Source organism: Phacochoerus africanus, chromosome 3 (assembly GCF_016906955.1).
Source record: "Phacochoerus africanus isolate WHEZ1 chromosome 3, ROS_Pafr_v1, whole genome shotgun sequence".
Classification (NCBI taxonomy): domain Eukaryota; kingdom Metazoa; phylum Chordata; class Mammalia; order Artiodactyla; family Suidae; genus Phacochoerus; species Phacochoerus africanus.
Window position 1 is genome coordinate 100,053,085 of NC_062546.1, and position 20,769 is coordinate 100,073,853.

At 37.7% G+C, this 20,769-nt stretch overlaps 1 protein-coding gene across 1 annotated transcript in view; it reads right to left on the minus strand.

Annotated features, from left to right (window-relative positions):
• CSMD1 (CUB and Sushi multiple domains 1) overlaps positions 1-20,769 on the minus strand; it is a 1,865,356-nt gene that overhangs the window by 475,549 nt on the left and 1,369,038 nt on the right. Inside the window, exon 9 of the mRNA XM_047772241.1 lies at positions 18,090-18,214. Coding sequence (XP_047628197.1) covers positions 18,090-18,214 — 125 coding nt within the window. The remainder of the gene's footprint in view (positions 1-18,089; positions 18,215-20,769) is intronic.

Sequence of the window (20,769 nt, forward strand, 5' to 3'; positions counted from 1 at the left end):
TCCTTATAACACAATGCAAATAGGAACTTAAGATATAATTGAAAGTGCAAAGAAAGAAAATAGAAAAGATGATTCTAAAGGGAAAAAGAAAATACCTTAAAGTTGAAAGACCAAGTAAATGACATAACCCAACAAAAAATAACTATGAGTTGAATATAAAAATATTTCAATTGACTTCCTCTTCAAGAAAGAAGTTGTTTTTTTTTTTTAAATCAATAGACAATTTTTGGAAATCAAATAGCAGCCTAGATTAAATGGGGTTTCAAAAAGAGCAGAAAAACTAAGTTCACAAGTAAGAACTAAGATAAGAGAAGCTTTGGTTCATTTTCCTAAGATATCATATCACACAAATTGATTAAATTGCCCTCCAGTGAAGAGCTGGCTTTTAATCCTAACCCTTCCCTCCTACCCCCTCCTTCCTTTTGTTGGCAGAGTGCCCACTGCAGATCTGGTATTGTTCTAGGACATTCACTTAAATAGCACTAAATAGAATAGGATTCTGACTCCCAAGGGCCACCTTGTGGGGGAGTCAGAAGAAACCATTTAAGTGGGAAATTCCTAACTACTTTCCAGGAATATACATTTCTCTTTCCTATTTCTTTTGATACCACAATAATATAAACTATGCCTACTCCTAATAATACTTCTTCATTGTCATTGCCAATTTACAGATGTCTTTCCTTCAAGGCTGTGTATCCCTTGACCTTGGAGAAGCATCCTTCCCTTGTTTATCTGTATATTCATAGCCAATGTCTATAGTTATTGACACAAAAAAATGTGAGAAGATGACTTTAGACATTTCAGTTACTTGATGCTTACTAGGAAAATAATTAGCCAAGAATTAGCCTACTATACATTAATTAACAAAAATATGAAAGTTAACTTTTAAAATACTGGCATTTGCTTTCCAAATGAACAACACTTAATAAATGTGGATAAAATGCGACCTGGTTTTCAAAACCCAGTAAATGTATCTTAGCTCCAAAGGTCATCTAACAGAGCAGCACCCACATGCACGTACACCTGCATTGACTATGCCACTCTCCCATGAGCCTGCTTTTAGGAACATGTTCTCAAGAGGACCATGAAGTTCAGATCTGAAATCTTCTCAAGGCACTCTAATATTACCAGTATTAATTAAAAAATCTTAGGGGTTCCCAACGTGGCTCAGTGGTAACGAACCTGACTAGTATCCATGAGGACATGGGTTTGATCCCTGGCCTCGCTCAGTGGGTTAAAGATCCGGTGTTGCCATGAGCTGTGGTGTAGGTAGCAGACTGTGGCTTGGATCCCAAGTTACTGTGGCTATGGCATAGGCCGGCAGCTGTAGCTCTGATTCAACCCTTAGCCTGGGAACATCCATATGCTGTGGGTGTGGCCCTAAAAAGACAAAAAAAATAGTAATATAAAAACCTTAGAAGAAAAGTTATCAATAAAATTTGAGTCATACCTTTACCTTACATGTTCCTACTCTGAGAAATTTCATACTGAATAGCTGATAGAAACACAATGCTACTCAATAAATATCTGCTAATTTTGAACTATCAACGTGCCATTTTAAGCATTTCAAACTTTGAAAAAACACATCTAAAGAATGTGTGCAGGGAGGAACTAATGCCTTACATTCCCACTGACAATTTGTACTCATCCCATCATTAGCCCCAGCTGTCACTCTGCTGGAAAGTTCACCAAATCTGACAGCCCATCAATGGCCTTGTTTCCCAGTTGCCTGCTTTGAAGCTTGACCTCCGACTTGACTCATTAAAATTGGTTACCAGCTCTTCATGAAATTCATCTTACCCACTGCTTGGGGAGAAAGGATTTTAGTGAATATATTTTTAGTGAGATAACTATTAGTAAAATATTCATAGGAAACAGGCACATTGTCTACATTTTATGCATACAGGCTACTGTGTTCACATAGAACAAGTTATGAATCCAGGCCCCTCAGAGACATTTCTCACCGAAGTCATCAAATTAATACATAAAATACTTCTTCCTTTTTTCTGAGAGCTATGTCCCTGTTTTTGCAGTGCATTTTTTTTCTAATAAATTTTTAAACTCTTTTTTTTATCCATACTTTTAAACAGGCCAACAAAATAATCAGCTGGAATGAAATATATGGGAATATTCAGGGCAGGGATTTTTTGTTTTGTTTTGATTTCCTCGCTGTATAACCTGGACAATTAGAATGACTGCTAGCATTTAATACTTATCCCCACAAACACTTGTTGCTATGGTTTTTGAGTATACCTTAAATAATACAATGTAACTATAAATATTTAATCTTCTTTATTAAGAAAGCATTGGAAATTCTAGCTGGCACCTCAGTCATTGCCTTTCTATACCATACCTGTTTCAATCCTCTGCCTCACCATCAGGTGACTCTCCTACTGTCATCCCACCATTTATGATTTTAGGTACTACTTTCTTGAACCAAGCCTTCCCTACTGGTCACAGATAATTCTCAGAGTGTCTCTGGATGACTACTCAAAGTTTAACCATTTACATGCAGAGTCACTATCACATAAGAACACTGCAATCTTGCGTTACTGTGCTCTGTGTGCCACCATCCAAGTCCACACGTTGGCGGAAGTACAGACTGGGCATTATCTTATACATCTCCAGCAGATAATCTATCACCTGGGTTTTTCTCTCTATTCTGTGGTTCTGTGGCAGGAAGGGGCATGTTGAGCTGCAATTTCTCTGAACTTAAGAGTAGGGAGAGAAGAGCAAATTATACTCCTTCGTCCCTCACTCCCCCATCTTTTTCCTCTGTCAATTTCAAGCATCAGAAGGTTAATTTCTTTCATGTCTACTTTATGTTACTTTTCTCAAACACCCAATCTTTGGGAAGAAGAGGAAGAGCTAGAGAAGAACACAGAACAGCCCTGGAGACAGAGATGCTCCAGGACTAGGGCTCCACTGAAATGTATCCAGGAAGAGAGGTCACAGGCCAGAGAGCCCTGGGGATGACCTCGGGGGGTCAAGTTCAGATAGGGTGGTGAGGAGGAGAGAGTGGACCGTGGGGGCACCCAGGCAATGCACACAGATTCTTCTGCAAAAGGAGGGTGAGTGGCCTTAGCTTATCTACAAACCACATGGATGCTCTTGCAAGCACTGTTTCTGCTGTAACTGAAAACAGACTTGACTGATGACCTGGGAATGAACTGACTCAGCTTTCTTGCCTTGCCCGTCCTCCCAGTGGGGACACTGCTAGCCCCTCATTCCTTCCCAGGAAGGGCTGTGTAGCTTCAGAGATACGTACAATGCTTGGTGACCTGCTCTGATTAGATGAGCAATCTCACCATTAGAAACAGGGACTACTTCCCAAACAGATGCTTCTGTACTAAACCCATATCTAATTAGTCAACAAAGTATTTAATTAAGCAAAAAATTGGGTAATTACAATATACTAATGTCAAACAAGTTTTTATAGCAAGATTTAAATACATTCCCATAATTGAAATGTATACACACGTTTACATATTAGAATTGAATACCACTTTCTGGTCCTTCCAAGGCTTTCCCCATTGTCAAAATCTTTTTGGAAATATAACACATGATGTAAAGTAATTTATACTTAACTTTAATAATAATGTTTAATTCATGTTCTTTGACAATGACCATGGCCTAATTATTGTACAGCATTATTACTCAGGTGACAGTGTTCTAAATTTGTAAACTCAATTTTTGCTTATGTCTTATATGTTTTTAAAATAAAACTAGGATTCACAAAATGATCACTGACTACATATCAAGAAGGAAAGTGAAAAGGGAGAAGAGAACTAAACAATTTTGAATGCCAATATGTGCTATTTATCCATTTAATCACTGAATATTTGTTAAGTATAAAACATACTTGTTTCACATAATTTATCTTATGTGATTTGAAGTAGTAATTTATCTATTTATGTAAAACCAGTTCCAGGAATCTACCGTTCGATAGTAACTACTTAATTAAATTAATTGAAGAGAAGAATATTCTAATAGACTAAACAAATTAATAGCGTATCTGGACTCACATATGAAACTTTTTAAAGCAAACTGCAAATTATGTTGGATAGCCTATTTCTTGTATGATTCACAAGAAAGCATTTTTATCAACCACAGATTCTATCTCTACATACAGTCAACCTAAATGGAGAAAGTATGTCAGAGATTAAGATCTTGCTTTTCCTAATCACACCTGAGTCATAAGCCTGGTTTATGAAGTTACTAGACATCTTGTCTTAAATTATTTCATTTTAGGCCCCTCAGTGTATCCATTTAATATAGTAATAACTTCGCCTACAATTGCTCTAAGGATTGAAGGAAAGAAGACAAGTAAAGCGTTTTAGCTCATTGTCTGATAACCATAGCATATGCAATAAAGAAATACAGAGTAAACAGTTATTAAGAGTTGGGCATGTTTCAGGCATAGAGGATGCAGTAGAGAGAGAACAAAATTAAGTTCCTTGCGGGACAGGATTAAGATGTTGGAATAGAAGGACTGGAGCTCAACTTCTCTCCTAAAAACAACAAAATTTACAAGCAAATACTGAGCAGTCTTCAACCAAATGGACTGGAAACTTTCAAAAAGATAGCTTACTCCAGAAGACAAAGACGAGGCCATATTAAAAGGTAGGAGGGGTGATTACACGATACAAGCAACCCCATATCTCCCAGGTGGGAAGTCCCACAGATTGGAAACTAACTGGTTCACAGAGACTCACCTACAGGAGTGAAAGTTCTGAGCAGCACATCAAACCCCCACACATAGGGATCTGGCACTGAGAGAAAGAGCCCCTAGAGCATCTGGCTTGAAAGCCAGTGGGGCTTGTGTGCAGGAGCTCCATGGGACTGGGGGAAATGGAGACGCCATTCTTTCTTTTTTTTTTTTCTTTTTTTTCCGGTCTTGTTGCCATTTCTTGGGCCGCTCCCGCATCATATGGAGGTTCCCAGGCTAGGGGTCTAATCGGAGCTGTAGCCACCGGCCTATGCCAGAGCCACAGCAACACAGGATCCGAGCCGCGTCTGCAACCTACACCACAGCTCAGGGCAACGCCGGATCATTAACCCACTGAGCAAGGGCAGGGACCGAACCCGCAACCTCATGGTTTCTAGTTGGATTCATTAACCACTGTGCCACGACAGGGAACTCCAAGACTCCATTCTTAAAAGACGCACAGGGACTTTCATGTGCACTTGGTCCCAGGGCAAAGCAAAGTCTCCATAGGAATCTGGGTTGGATCTGACTGCAGTTCTTGAAGGACCTTCCGGGAAAACGGGTGAATGTGGCTTGTTGTGGGGTAAGGACATTGGAGGCAAAGCTCTTGGAAATCTTCATCAATGTGCATTTCTCTGGAGTGGTCATTTTGGGAAAATCTGGCCCTGCCTATCAGCACTGAGAAGCCCCAGGCCAAACAACAATCCAAGTGGGATCACAACCCCGCCCAACAGTAAATAGGCTGCCTAAAAACACCCAAGGCACACAGCAACCCCTAATCTCATCCAGAGACAAAGCCCCACCCACCAGAGGGATAAGAATCAGCTCCACCTACCAGTAGGCAGGCATCAGTCCCTCCCATTGGGAAGCCTACAGCAAGTCCCTGTACCAACTTCAGCCACAAGGGGGGCAGACACCAGAAGTAAGAGAGGCTATAATTCTATTATCTGTAAAAAGGTCACCACACCAAAAACCTATACAAATGAAAAGACAGAGAAGGATAACTCAGATGAGGGAGAAAGAAAAAAAACCCAGAAAAACAGCTGTGATGAGGAGATTCTCAGCCTCCAGGAAAAAGACTTTAGACTGTTGATGCCGAAGATGATGTAACACATTGGAAATAAACTAGAGGCAAAGATGGATAACTTACAGGAAACACTGAGCAAAGAGATACAAGATATAAAACTTAAGCAAAAAGATATACAAAATACAATAACTGGAATAAAAAGTTCATTAGAAGCAGCCAACATCAGAATACAGAAGGCAGAAGAACAAATAAGTGAGGTGGAGGACAGATTAGTGGAAATCACAGATGCGGAACAGAAAAGAGAAAAAAGATTGAAAACAAATGAAGAGAGTCTCAGAGAACTCTGGGACAATGTTAAATGCACCAACATCCATGTTATAGGGGTGCCAGAAGGAGAGGAGAGAGAGAAAGGGACAGAAAAAATATTCCAAGAGATAATAGCCAAAAACTTCCTTAACACGGGAAAGGAACCACTCACTCAAATCCAGGAAGTGCAACAGTACCATATAAAATAAACCCACGGAGGAATACCCTGAGGCACATACTAATCAAACTGACCAAAATTAAAGACAAAGAGAAAATCTTGAAAGCAGCTAGGGAAAAGAAATAAATAACATACAAGGGAACCAGGTTATCAGCAGATTTTTTCAGCAGAAACTCTGCAGGCCAGAAGGGAGCGGCATGATCTACTTCACGTGATGAAAGGAAAAAAACCTCCAACTAAGATTACTTTACCCAGCAAGGCTCTCATTCAGATTTGAAGGAGAAATCAAAACCCTCACAGATAAGCAAAAGCTAAGAGAATTCAGCAACACTAAACCAGCCTTACAACAAATACTAAAGGAACTTCTCTAGGCAGAAGGGAAAGGCTGCAACCAGAAAAAAAAAATACTGCAAATGACAAGGCTCACCAGTAAAGGTATATATACAGTAAAGATACGAAATCATCCATGCACAATTATACCATCAAAATCAGAAATCATGAGAAGAGGTGGGTAGAAATGCGGGACACTGGAGATGCACTTGCAGTTCAGAGACCAACAACTTAAAACAATCTCATATATATGTAGACTCTTATATAAAAACTTCAGAATAACTGCAAACCAAAAATCTACAATTGATACACAAACAAATAACAAAAATCAACTCAAATACAACACTAAAGGTAGTCATCAAGCCATAAGAGTAGAGAACAAGAGAAGAAGGGAAGAAAAAAGAGCAACAAAAACAAATCCAAAGCAATTAATAAAATGGCAATGAGAACATACACATCAATAATTACCTTAAATGTTAATGGAATAAACGCCCCAACCAAAAGACACAAACTGGCTGAATTGATACAAATACAAGACCCATATATATGCTGTCTTCAAGAGATCCACTTCACTTCTAGGGACACATACAAATTGAAAGTGAGAGGATGGAAGAAAATATTCCATGCAAACAGAAATCAAAAGAAAGCTAGAGTAGCAAGACTCATGTCAGACAAAATAGACTTTAAAATGAAGAATATTTTAAGGGACAAGGAAGGTCACTACCTAATGATCAAAAGATCACTCCAAGAAGAAGAATAACAATTTTAAATATCTATGCACCCAAGACAGGCTCACCACAATATATAAGGCAACAGCTAATAACCTTAAAAGGACAAATTGACAATAACACAATAAGAGTAGGGGATTTTAACACCCCACTTACATCCATGGACAGATCATCCAGACAGAAAATCAATAAGGAAACACAGGCCCTGAATGAAGCATTAGACAAGATGGACTTAATAGATATCTATAGGATATTCCATCCAAAAGCAACAGAATACACATTCTTCTCAAGTGCACATGGAACGTTCTCTAAGACTGATCACATACTGGGATAGAAATCAATCCTTAGTAACTTGAAGAAATTTGAAATTATATCAAGCATCTTTACCTACCCCAACTCTATATGACTGGAAATCAACAACAATAAAAAAACTGCAAAAAACACAAACATATGGAGACTAAACAACATGTTACTAAACAACCAATGGATCACTGAAGAAATCAAAGATGAAAGTAAAAAATACCTAGAAGCAAGTGACAACAAAGATATGACACTCCAAAACTTATGGAATGCAGCAAAAGCTGTTCTAAGGGGAACATTTATAGCAATACAAGCCCACCTCAGGAAACAAGAAAAAGCTGGAATAAACAAGCTAATTTTACATCTAAAGCAGCTTGAGAGAGAAGAACAGACAAGACCTAAAGTTAGTAGAAGGAAAGAAATCATAAAGATCAAAGCAGAAATCAGTGAAAGAGAAATGAAGAAAACCATAGAAAAGATCAATGAATGAAAAGCTGGTTCTTTGAAAAGATCAAGAAAATTGATAAACCCTTAGCCAGACTTATCAAGAAAACAAGAGGGAGGACTCAAATCAATAAAATTAGAAATGAAAAAGGAGAAGTAACAATGGACATTACAGAAATACAAAAGATCATAAGAGACTACTATATGCAACTATATGCCAATAAAATGGAAAACCTAGAAGAAATGGACAAATTCTTAGAAAAGTACAATCTTCCAAGACTAAACCAAGATGAAATAGAAAAGACGAATGGACCAATCACAAGTACTGAAATTGAAACTATGATTTAAAAACTTCCAACAAACAAAAGTCCAGGACCAGATGGCTTCACAGGTGATTTCTATCAAACATTTAGAGAAGAGCTAACACATCTCCTTCTGAAACTATTCCAAAAAATCGCAGTGGAAGGAACACTCCCAAATTCATTCTATGAGGCCACCATCACCTTGATACCAAAAGCAGCCAAAGATACCATAAAAAAAGAAAACTATAGGCCAATTTCACTGATGAACATCAATTCAAAAATCCTCAACAAAATACTAGCAAACTGCATCCAACAATACATTAAAAGGATTGTACATCATGGTCAAGTGGGATTTATCCCAGGGATGCAAGGATTCTTCAATATCCACAAATCCATCAGTGTGATATACCACATTAACAAACTGAAGAATAAAAACCATGTGATCCTCTCAATAGACACAGAAAAAGCCTTTGATAAAAATCCAACACCATTTCTTTCTCTTTTTTTTGTCTTTTTTTTGCCATCTTCTTGGGCCGCTCCTGCGGCATATGGAGGTTCCCAGGCTAGGGGTTGAATCGGAGCTGTAGCCACCAGCCTAAGCCAGAGCCACAGCAACACAGGATCCGAGCCGCGTCTGCAACCTACACCACAGCTCAGGGCAACGCCGGATCGTTAACCCACTGAGCAAGGCCAGGGATCAAACCCGCAACCTCATGGTTCCTAGTTGGGTTCATTAACCACTGCGCCATGATGGGAAATCCACCACTTCTGACAAAAAACCTTCAGAAAGTGGGCATAACGGGAACCTATCTCAACATAATAAAGGCCATATATGACAAACTTGTAGTTAACATCATTCTCAATAGTGAAAAGCTGAAGGAATTCCCCCTGCTGAGATCAAGAAGAAGACAAGGATGTCTGTTCTTGCCACTACTCTTCAACATAGTTTTGGAAGTCCTAGCTACAGCAATCAGAGAAGTAAAAGAAATCAAAGGAAGCAAAATTGGAAAGGAAGAAGTAAAACTATCACTACTCTCAGGTGACATGATACTATACCTACAGAATCCTAAAGACTCTACCAGAAAACTGTTAGAACTGATCAATGAATTTGGCAAAGTCACAGGATACAAAATTAATACATGGAAATCAAAGGCATTTCTGTATACTACCAATGAAAGATCAGAAAGAGAAATTAGGGAAGCAATCCCATTAACCATCATATCCAAAAGAATAAAATACCTAGGAATAAACCCACCTAAAGATACAAAAGACTTTACTCTGAAAACTATAAGACACTGATGAAAGATATCAAAGATGACACAAATAGATGGAAATACATACCATGCTCTTGGATTGGAAGAGTCAATATTATCAAAATGACTATACTACATAAGGCAATCTACAGAGTCAATGCAATCCCTATCAAATTATCAAGGATATTTTTCACACAACTTGAACAAAATATTTTAAAGTTTGTTTGGAAGCACAAAAGACCCAGAATAGCCAAAGACATCCTGAAAAAGAAAAATGGAGCTGGAGGAATCAGGCTCCCAGACTTCATACTATACTACAAAGCAACAGTCATCAAAACCATATGGTACTGTCACAAAGACAGATATATAGATCAGTGGAACAGGATAGAAAGTCCAGAATTAAACCCTCACACCTACAGCCAACTAATCTATGACAGAGGAGGGAAGAATATACAATGGAGAAAGGACAGCTTGTTCAATAAGTGGGAAAACTGGACAGCCTCATGGAAAAGAATGCAATTAGAACACTCCCTAACACCATACACAAAAATAAACTCCAAATGGATTAAAGACATAGATATAAGACCAGACACTATCAAACTCTTAGAGGAAAACATAGGCCAAACCCTCTCTGACATAAATGACAGCAACATCTTCTCAGATCCACCTATTAGAGTATTGACAATAAAAACAAAAATAAACAAATGGGACTTAATCAAACTTAAAAGTTTCTGCATAGCAAAGGAAACCCTAAACAAAATGAAAAGACAACCCTCAGAATGGGAGAAAATCTTTGCAAGTGAATCCACTGACAAGGGAGTCATCTCCAAAATTTATAAACACCTTCTGCAGCTCCATACCAAAAAAACAAACAACACCATCAAAAATGGGCAGAAGATCTACACAGACTGTTCTCCAAAGAAGACATACAGATGGCCAAAAAGCACATGAAACGATGTTCAACATCACTCATTCTTAGAGAAATGCAAATCAAAACCATGATGAGGTACCACCTTCCACCAGCCAGAATGGCCATCATCCAAAAGTCTACACACAATAAGTGCTGGAGAGGGTGTGGAGAAAAAGGAACCCTGTTACACTGTGGGTGGGATGGTAAATTGGTGCAACCACTGGGGAAAACAGGATGGAGATTCCTCAGAAAACTAAAAATAGAACTACCATTTGATCTAGCAATCCCACTCCTGGGCATCTATCCAGAGAAAACCATGACTCAAAAAGACACATGTACTCCAGTATTCACTGCAGCACTATTTTCAATAGCCAAGACCTGGAAACAACCTAAATGTCCATTGACAGAGGAGTGGATCAAGAAGAGGTGGTACATACACACGATGGAATAGTACTCAGCCATTAAAAGGAACAAAATACCGGCATTTTTAGCAACATGGATGGACCTAGAAATTATCATGCTAAGTGAAGTCACTCAGACAATGAGACACCAACATCAAATGCTATCACTGACATGTGGAATCTGAAAAACGGACACAATGAACTTCTTTGCAGAACAGATAGTGGCTCACAGACTTTGAAAAACTGATGGTTTCCAAAGGAGACAGGTTGGGGGGTGGGGGGATGTGCTGGGTTTGTGGGATGGAAATCCTATAAAATTGGATTGTGGTGATCATTGTATTAACTATAAATGTAATTGAGTAATAGAAAATAATATTCAATAATATAAAATAAGTAATTTAAAAAAAATTTCCTTGCCCTCTTCAGGCAGTTAAACATCTGTTGGCAGGAAATATTTAAGCTTTACAGAAATGCAGCATCAGGGTTCAAAAAATAACTGGAAGAGGAATGAACACGGAAGGATTTGGATGAAACATTTGATGAAGGGTGTAGGATGGAGAGATGCAAGGACAACTGTGAGAAGTGATCCAGGTAGAAGGAGAACAAATGCAAGGAAGCTGTCAGAAACTTCCCAGACATGTTCTACAATCATAGTTAACAAATTCACATCAGGTTTCTGGTCATTTGTGTCAGTAGAATTTGTATAAAAATACATGGCTTTGTTATTTCCAATAACTTAATAAAAATAAAGGAAAATATGTTTTTCTCCCAAGTGACATTCAAATAAACAGTATAAATCATTAGACGTCTAGAAGCAAAACAGAAAGTTCTCCAAATTCATTGGAATTAAAATAAAAATTAAAAGTGTGAGAAATTAAGAGGAACAAAATGAGTCACAGCATAGGGAATATAGTCAGTAATACTTTAATAACTTTGTATAGGGAAAGACTATAACTAGCCTTATTGTAGTGACTGTTTTGTAATGTATAAAAACACTGAATCACTATGTTGTATAAGAGGAACTAACCTGGTGTTACAGGTCAATTATACTTCAAAAACAAATGAACAAACTCCCAGAAATAGAGATAAGATCTGTGGTTACAAAGGGGCAAGGGATAGTGTGTGGGGGGGGTGGTTGGAGGAAGGTAGTTAAAGGGTACAAACTTTCAGTTATAGGACAAATAATTAGTGGGGTATAATGTACAACATGGGAAACACAATTAACACTGATGTGAAAGTTAAGAGAGTAAATCCTATGAGTTCTGAGTATTTGTATATTTATGACGAGGAACACTTTTTTTCCTTAAAAATATGTATGTTTCTTTAAATCTCTGCACTCACAGTGACCTGATATAATAATCACTATTAAAATATAATGCTAAAATTGGCTCTGAACCTTTAATCTGGTAAAGTGAAGTCATCTATCAGGTACAAATGGTCTTTTCACTACTATTTAAAAGGTCATTTCTGTATGGACAGAAAATATGAGTAGGGAAGAATAAGCTGTAAAGTTCTTGGTAAGTGACAAGTTAATAAGTTAAGGGTAATTCTGAGCTAACCTGACCTGGAATACCAAGATAATAATAACTTTATTTGGTGACTCTCGATGGCTCTAATTGGCTTCCATTGTAACCTCAGCTACAATTGCAAAAAATACTTCACATTTCTTATGTGCCCTTTCAACTCAGTGAGCAACTAAAAATATTAATTCTACAGATTAAAGTGCATTAGCATTAAAGGAATTTCTATCTAAATATCCTTCATAAATGTTGATGGAATGAAATGCCAGCCGGAATATTTTACTTAAAAAAATAAAAGTATATCCTCTTCTTTTTTTTTTGTTAGCCTATTTTTAAAAGCTACTGCCAGTTAGATACTTACAGTTTCAAACAGTTCATAATATTTTTACCCTGTGAAAAACCATGATTGTTTTCATATCCCTAAATGAAGTCAGTATAATTTTAAACAAAATCACTTGTATAATTACTGAGCTATGGCAACCATTCATCTATGTGGTGACAGGAAGAAAAGGTAATGTACCCCATCCTCAAAGCTAATTAGCTAATGTAAGCATTGGCTAAGGACCCAGTGTCCAGATGTGAAAGATCACTCCTGACTCACTGCAATTTATCAAATGCCTCCATCAGATATTCCTTCTGTGGAGAAGGCATGATAATTACTTAAGAGTTAGAGACCCTTCATGGAGACAGGGACCTTGAGAATCAGTCCCTCCATAATTGACTGATCTGAAATCTCATAACATGTACAAAGCTCAGACCAGAGGCATTTTGTTGCATTTGATAGATGGTTGAGTTTAGAATGTGCAGCTGAGATGATCAATATAAGGGCTTCTTTGGAGGCTCAGACTGAATCAGGAAAACCCAAACCATGGTGTTCTTGTCTTACACACAATGTATTCTGTGCAAAATAAACTGGAAAAATTGCACTTTTTGTCTGGAATTTACTGATAGCTAAGTAAGCATTCCTGTGGTCTGTTTTGGGTAGCATTTGAAATATCATTATGTTTCATGTTATCCATTTCCCCCTACATTTTAGCCAGCTAATGCTATCTTTACAGAAATAGTCATAAAGGCTCCTCTTAAAGAAAAGTTTCAGGAGTTCCCGTCGTGGCGCAGTGGTTAACGAATCCGACTAGTAACCATGAGGTTGTGGGTTCGGTCCCTGGCCTTGCTCAGTGGGTTAACGATCCGGCGTTGCCGTGAGCTGTGGTGTAGGTTGCAGATGCGGCTCGGATCCCGAGTTGCTGTGGCTCTGGCGTAGGCCGGTGGCTACAGCTCCGATTCAACCCCTAGCCTGGGAACCTCCATATGCCGCGGGAGCGGCCCAAGAAATAGCAACAACAACAACAAAAAAGACAAAAAAAAAGAGAAAAGTTTCAGCTCTTCCTTAGTTGATGAATCAGGTATTAGAAGCAAGCAGAGAGACTACTTGGAGGAGGGAAAGGTGACAGACTCAGGGTTCCTAAATATTGACAACCTGGAAAACAAATGAGTTTTAATAGAAGAAAGTATGTTCCCTAGTGAGGGACCCCAGTCAGGAAACCTTCCCTTCATACCCACAATGGTGTTGACTGCTGAGGAAATAGGACTGGTGGCTGAGCAGAACAGCCAGAGCAGCGCTGTCCATGGTAGCTACACCTGCCTGCTGAGCACTTGAAATGTGGCTGATCCGAGCTTCAAATGTCCTATAAGCATAAAAAATACACTGGATTTCCAAAACATGGCATATATTAAAAAAAAGAAAGAGAAAAAGTAAACCATCTCCTTATATCCTTATATTGACTAGATGTTAAGGTGATATTTGAAAATTTGGGGTCGAATAATGTTATTAAAATTAATTGCATCTGCTTCCCTTCCTTTTCAAGTCTGGCTACTAGATATTTTAAAATTACATCTGTGGCTTGCACTTTATTTCTAGTGGAGAGCACTGTTTTAGAGGATCCCTGAAGTGACCCTCTGTAGGGTCGGCCTATAGATGTCCTAAGGCATTTGGCCATTCATCTGTATATGTGATTGAATAGATCATGCTATGGTGACTGCTTGATGTTATATGACTCTCATTCAGACTGGGCTGCAGGGGGGATATTCCTGCTGGCTTTGCAGAAGGACGCTTCCCCAATAGGAGAGAGCCTGTGGCCAGGAGGTGAGTGCAGGGTAGAGAAAGGGAGTGGGTGCTGAAGTGGAGGACGGGTTCCTTGTTCAATCATATTTACGCAGGAGCCCTTTCTAGTCCAGAAAGTGGGATATTCATATACACGGGGCTTCATCCTTTTTTTAATCCACATTGCTTAACCCTAACCCTAACCCTGAATTGATCCTGCATTGATACAAAACTGCCAAGAGACATGAGGGAAGGTGGAATGATTTCCTATTTGCCTTCCTCACTCATAAAAAGCTGCAGATGACACAGGGAAGCAAAAAACTAGACAAAACAAAACAAACACCTGTGTCATTTATTCAGTGATTAACTCTATCTCTCTTTCTTATAGAAATATACACCATGGCAAAGATTCTCTTAATATCTATTCTCCTTTTCTTTCATAGAAATATAACTGTTTGCTATACATTTAACCACTCAAAATAAATAAATTTCTCAGTCTAACAAGGTAGGAATATATGGCTAGATTCTGACCAATGGGGTTGAGCATAAATGCATGTTATGGATTCTGTAGACACTCTTTAGGATACACCTGCTATGTTTCTCCCTGCTTCTTATAACTGTCCCATCCTATCACCTGGAATTTGGATACCACCTTGGAGCATGAGGATGAAAGCATGAACACAGGGAGGACAGAAGAGTCTTGAGGAAATTTTCTCTCTGAAACGGACCTGCCATCTTTGCCCTGTATTGCCTCTTAACATACATTTGAAAGAGAAATCCATTTCCATTTATCTTAAGCTTCTCTTGGGTTGGGATTTTTTGTCACCTAGCTGTTATCACATAATTCTAAACAGTTTATTTCAGCTTCTCCCATTTAGGAGATTTTAGTAACTTCTATTTAATTTTTCTGTATATGTTTTAATATTCCAAATGTTCTAAAACAGTTATTCCTTTAAAGTTTTGTTTTTAAAGATAGTGTTTGTTATTGTTCCCCAGACACAGTCTGCCCTAGTTCAAGTATACAGATTTAAAATACACATCCTTTAAGAAAACACACCCTTAAGAATTATTTTCAGTTGCTATAGCTCATTATTTTAGAAGATTAAAAGTAATAAACTGAAAAATAACTAAAGGTTAGTCCATGAAAATAAAGGTACATGTAATTGAAGCAAAAACCTCTGAGCCATCAGCTGGGAAGAGAAAAGAGGAGATGAATAAGTTGAGGGTTCTCTATTTTGGTTGTGAAAGAGGGAGGTGGGTCCTGGACAGAGGTGACAAGACTTCCTGGGAAAACCAGACACAGCAATCACACAGCAAACAAAGACCCTGTAGGAGGTTCTCCTCTGAAATACAATAAATCCATGTAAACAGGAAGTCAAAGGACTTCTCCTATACTGATCTCTAAGAGTGAACAGCTGGTGGTTGAGGGGGTGCAGGGAACTGGTTCACCTTTAGCCTGGACGAGAAGCTGGCTGCTGAGATAAGCACCTCTGAGTATTTAAGGTCAACTCAGGGTACATACTGGGGCCAAGGTATTTTGAGATGAGATCTGGGCCAAAGAGAGAGAAAAGAAAGGAAAACTTCTGGATTAATAAATAAGGTAAGAATCAAATAATCTTCTACACAATATTTCCTTTGTTACTCTAAAATATCAATTTGAAATGGGTGCATATTTACTAGTTTTGTCTAGTGTGGGCTTTTAAAATAATTATATACATTTCTCATATAAAAGAATGAGAAAAACATTAAAAAATGAAAGCATATTCTTTTGCCATAGGAGAAAGGTAGTACCTGTGGTCCTCATTTGTAACTGGGGCATGAACATTACCACTGCTTGTTGGGAACATGGATTTTGCTACATTTCTTTTGAGAGCCTAATGATGTCACTTTAGTGTTGACAGTGTGCAAAGAGTCTAGTGACAAAAAGAGGAGGGGCAGAACCACACATATTTCCTGACTAGAGATGGATGGTTCTCCAAGAAGGGAAACTTTTCATGGGAACTGGCCACTTGCAGCCAGACTGCACACCCATTCTGGCCTCAGGGCATGCAGATGCCACAGAGCTATATTTTGTACATGTAAAAAGCCATGGGAGGTTATAGGTAAGGGTTCGCTAGACTAAACCCTGCAATCTAATATTTTAGCTTTGATGAAACTAGCAATATATTTGGCAACTGCTTCATTTCACATGATGTAGTTGAAACTGTTCATTTTGCATTGTACCTTTTACAGACAAAATTTCTTAAATAAAAAAACACAATGGAATACTACTCAGCCATAAAAGAGAACAAAATAATGCCATTTGCAGCAACATGGATGGAGGTAGAGACTCATACTAAATGAAGTAGGTCATAGAGAGAAAGACAAATACCATATATCACTTATATCTGGAATCTGATATACAGCACAGATGAATCTTTCCACAGAAGGGAAAATCATGGACATGGAGAACTTGTGGTTGCTAAGGGGGAGGGGGAAGGAGACTTGTGGTTGCTAAGGGGGAGGGGGAAGGAGTGGGATGGATTGGGAATTTGGGGTTAATAGATGCAAACTATTGCCTTTGGAATGGATAGGCAATGAGATCCTGCTGTATAGTCCTAGGAACTATATCTAGTCACTTACGATGGCGCATGATAATGTGAGAAAAAAGAATGTTTGTATAGCCGAGTCACCTTGCTATACAGTAGAAAACTGACAGAACACTATAAATCAGCTATAATGGAAAAAATAAAAATCATTATAAAAATATATGAATCCATTCAGGGGGAAAAGATAATTCTTACATATGAAACTTTCCTTTTTATACCTTGTTCAAGTTAGTGCTTTTTTTCCACCCTTCCTTTAAAACTACAAATTTGCTTAAATTATTTAATGGGCAAAAAGCAAACAAAACAAAACAAAGCACCTAGTTTTTCTTTTAATTTTATTAATTTTTCCTTATTAAAACAGCCCAAACAGTTTTCTGCTGGGTCACTATGTCTTCTATAATTCTGGTAGGATTCTTCATATACTTTATATAAGTGACAAGTAACCTATCTGACCTCATTGAAGAAGATGATGGTGACAGTATTTTGTTCTGCTATGTCTGAAATTAGTTAAGATGATTTAATAAAATGATGGCTTCAGATCATGCTAACAAACCCCCTATCTCACTGAAACTATCAAATCCAAGAATTCAACTTCACTACTCTTGAAAGGTGAGAATTTCCAAATTTGCAGGGACATGCATAAGTTTTCCAAAGCATCTGGTTATATAACATATTTTCATAAATATGCAAACTGTGTGTATAGATAGATGGAACCAAGTTATACTGAGTATGTGTGTGAGTTTGAATGATTAGATTTGCTCATATATTTCCTGAAATTTGAAAAACCACAAATATTCTTGGAAATGTCTGCCTACCAACAAATTTCAAAAAAATATTTCTTGTTTACCTACATCACTATGAAAACATAAATATTTACCAAGTTTTGCTCTGTCTATACACAGTGTTTTGCACTTAAATCTCCTTGCATAGTCAGAAAAACATGCCACCTCTGGGGAAAGAGAACCTAGGCAGAACGGATCACTTCCGCCTTACCTCGGCAAATCGGCCGATGGTCACTCCAAGCAGCCAGCGTCTCTGTGACTCTCTGACACGTGATGCTCTTGGATCCCTGGAGCACGTAACTATCCTCACAGGAGAACTGTACATTTGCACCAACCCTAAGTAATTACAAAACCAAAAACAGCCCAAATTATTCATGGAAGTCTTATTTAAAAATCATCACAGAGCTGCTACCGCGTTACGCTGTCAAAAAAAAGCTAAACATTAAGTAATCCATCAGTAATTACTCCTAGTTACAACCCTCAAATTAGCACATGATCTGGGTTCAAATTTCTGTTCTGCCAACTTCTGCCAAATAAATACGTGAACCTTAAGGTATCCTCTCTAAAATTAAGAAAATTAACAGAGTTGGCAGGACCAGGTGTTATATGGCTTAAAAAAATGCACGTGAAAGAAATGTGCTCTAAAAACTAACAAAGTCAGATGTCACTCCATGTAAATAAATATCTTACAAAAAAGAGAAAGAGCAAGGTGGGGGTGGGTGAGGGGGAGGGAGGCATGGAGAGGGGGATTGAAAAAGCCTGTGTTAAGAAAATGTCTTAGTACACAGAAAGACAGGTGCTATGTAATTCCTCTTATATGAGGTATCTGAAATAGTCAAATTAATAAAATCAAGACTGGAATGATGGTTGTCAGGGACTAGTGGAAAAGAGGGAAAATGAGAAGTTATTAATTCAAAGGACATAAAGTTTAAGTAAGGTACATAATTTCTAGAGATCTGCTGTTCATTGCTGTACCTATAGTCAACAATAATGTACACTCAACATTTTTGAGAAGATAAATCTCATGTTAAGTGTTCTTATCATCATCACCATCATCATCAAACTTGCTCCCAATGAAAAATAAGAAAAAAAGTCTCATTAAAGAATCTGTTACAATTGCAAACATTAATTATACTCAGAAGAAGGCCAGTGGTATTATATTTCAGAAATACATCTTAAAGGAAAAGAATCATTTGTTTTAGAAAAAATGCAATCCATACAGCCTAGAGTTAGATGAAAAATTGCTTTGGCTCCAGAGCTGCCTCTGAAAACATGAAACTCTAAGGTTGTAAGCAGTAATGAAATGTGATTGCAGAATCACAATTCAACAGGTGCATGAGAAAATGTGAGAGGCATACATCAGGTCTGAGCACACCCAATTACTTCTTCTAAGCCTGTAGTCTGGCACTGAGTTGAGGGCAGTATTAATTTACTGACAAGCCTATTGTTGCAAAAGGAAATTCTACCTTTGTCTTCCATTTGACATACCCTGAGGTTGATATTGACAAAAATGGGAAAGAAAGAAAGCCTTTGAGGCAAAATACACACTAGTTACGCATGTTATGGATAAAGTTATAGTTATTAATACATAAAAGATAAAGAAAAACAAACAAATGGTTTCCTTTCATGCTTATTGAAAAACTCTCATCTCCAGTACTACAGTGATCATTATTCCAGTAACATTACACCAGCATTGCCCAGACTTCTATACAACACTCTAGAGGAATGGTCAGAGATGTCTATAAAATTCATCAAATCAGGGTCGAATCAATTTGAAAAACTCAGAATTAAACAAAATTATGCATCTTTCTTTTCTAAAAGGGACTCTTAGTTTACTAAATTTTAATACGCAAAAATTTACCTCACCTACTTAAGGCAATGTAAAGCATGCAGAAATTTACAAATTTATCTGATCGAGAAGCCTTTTGTGCCAAGTATCCAGGGCAACTAGAATTCTATGGAAGTAACTTTGAGAAACACTGCATTATAAGTACATAACATGTATTGTTTTTTGAAAGTGAAAAGTGGAAAAACCAAATTGTAGGCATAATTCTCATTTTCTTGTCAGTCATAGCAATTATTTAAAACAGGTATACTTTTTAGACACATCCCTTCCCAATTTCATTGGTCTTAGGTCTTTGGTGAAACCTCTGGAGCCACAGTGAAGAAATGAAATAAATCTAAATATTTGGTTTGAAAATAACTCTTATATCTCTGCATTCTCTATCCCAGGCTCCAACCTTCAGTACTTTTTATTTACCAAAATTTCAGTTTTCATGCTCTTCATGATTTGTTCAATGCATTTTTATTGAACATCTTCTATGTGTCACACTCTACTCTAGGTACCAAATTTGCAGGAATTAATAAGCTTGACAAAGTTCCAATCTCATGGAGATATCAGTCTAGTTAATGCAGGACAAAAATAAACAAATCAAACAAGAAGAAAATGAAAGTGCCGTAAGTACTATGAACAAAATAAACCAAAGGATGTGATTAATAATGAGTTAGGGAGAGCTGGGATTTGAGAGTGTGTCAACACTTTTTATGATCCTCTCAAACTAAGATGATAATATCCCACAAAATACTCTTGGTGTGGTCAAACATAAAAGAAGGAAAATGAGGTTACTGCTTCTTTTTAGCAACCACTTCCTTCAGTTTCCAAAGCCTATCATTCATAGTTTGGATGGAGTGCATGCACTCCACCCCCAATAAAAATCCATCTTTTTCATACTTGCTTATCATACATCAGATCGACTTCCTTTAGGTAGTCTTAGTAAATTGTATTAATGTTTATTACTTGATTTCATTTCTGATAATATAATACAGACTTATCACCCAGAATAGGAGAAAATACGGGCAGAGGATATTTTTTGGAATTGTCCATTAATAGA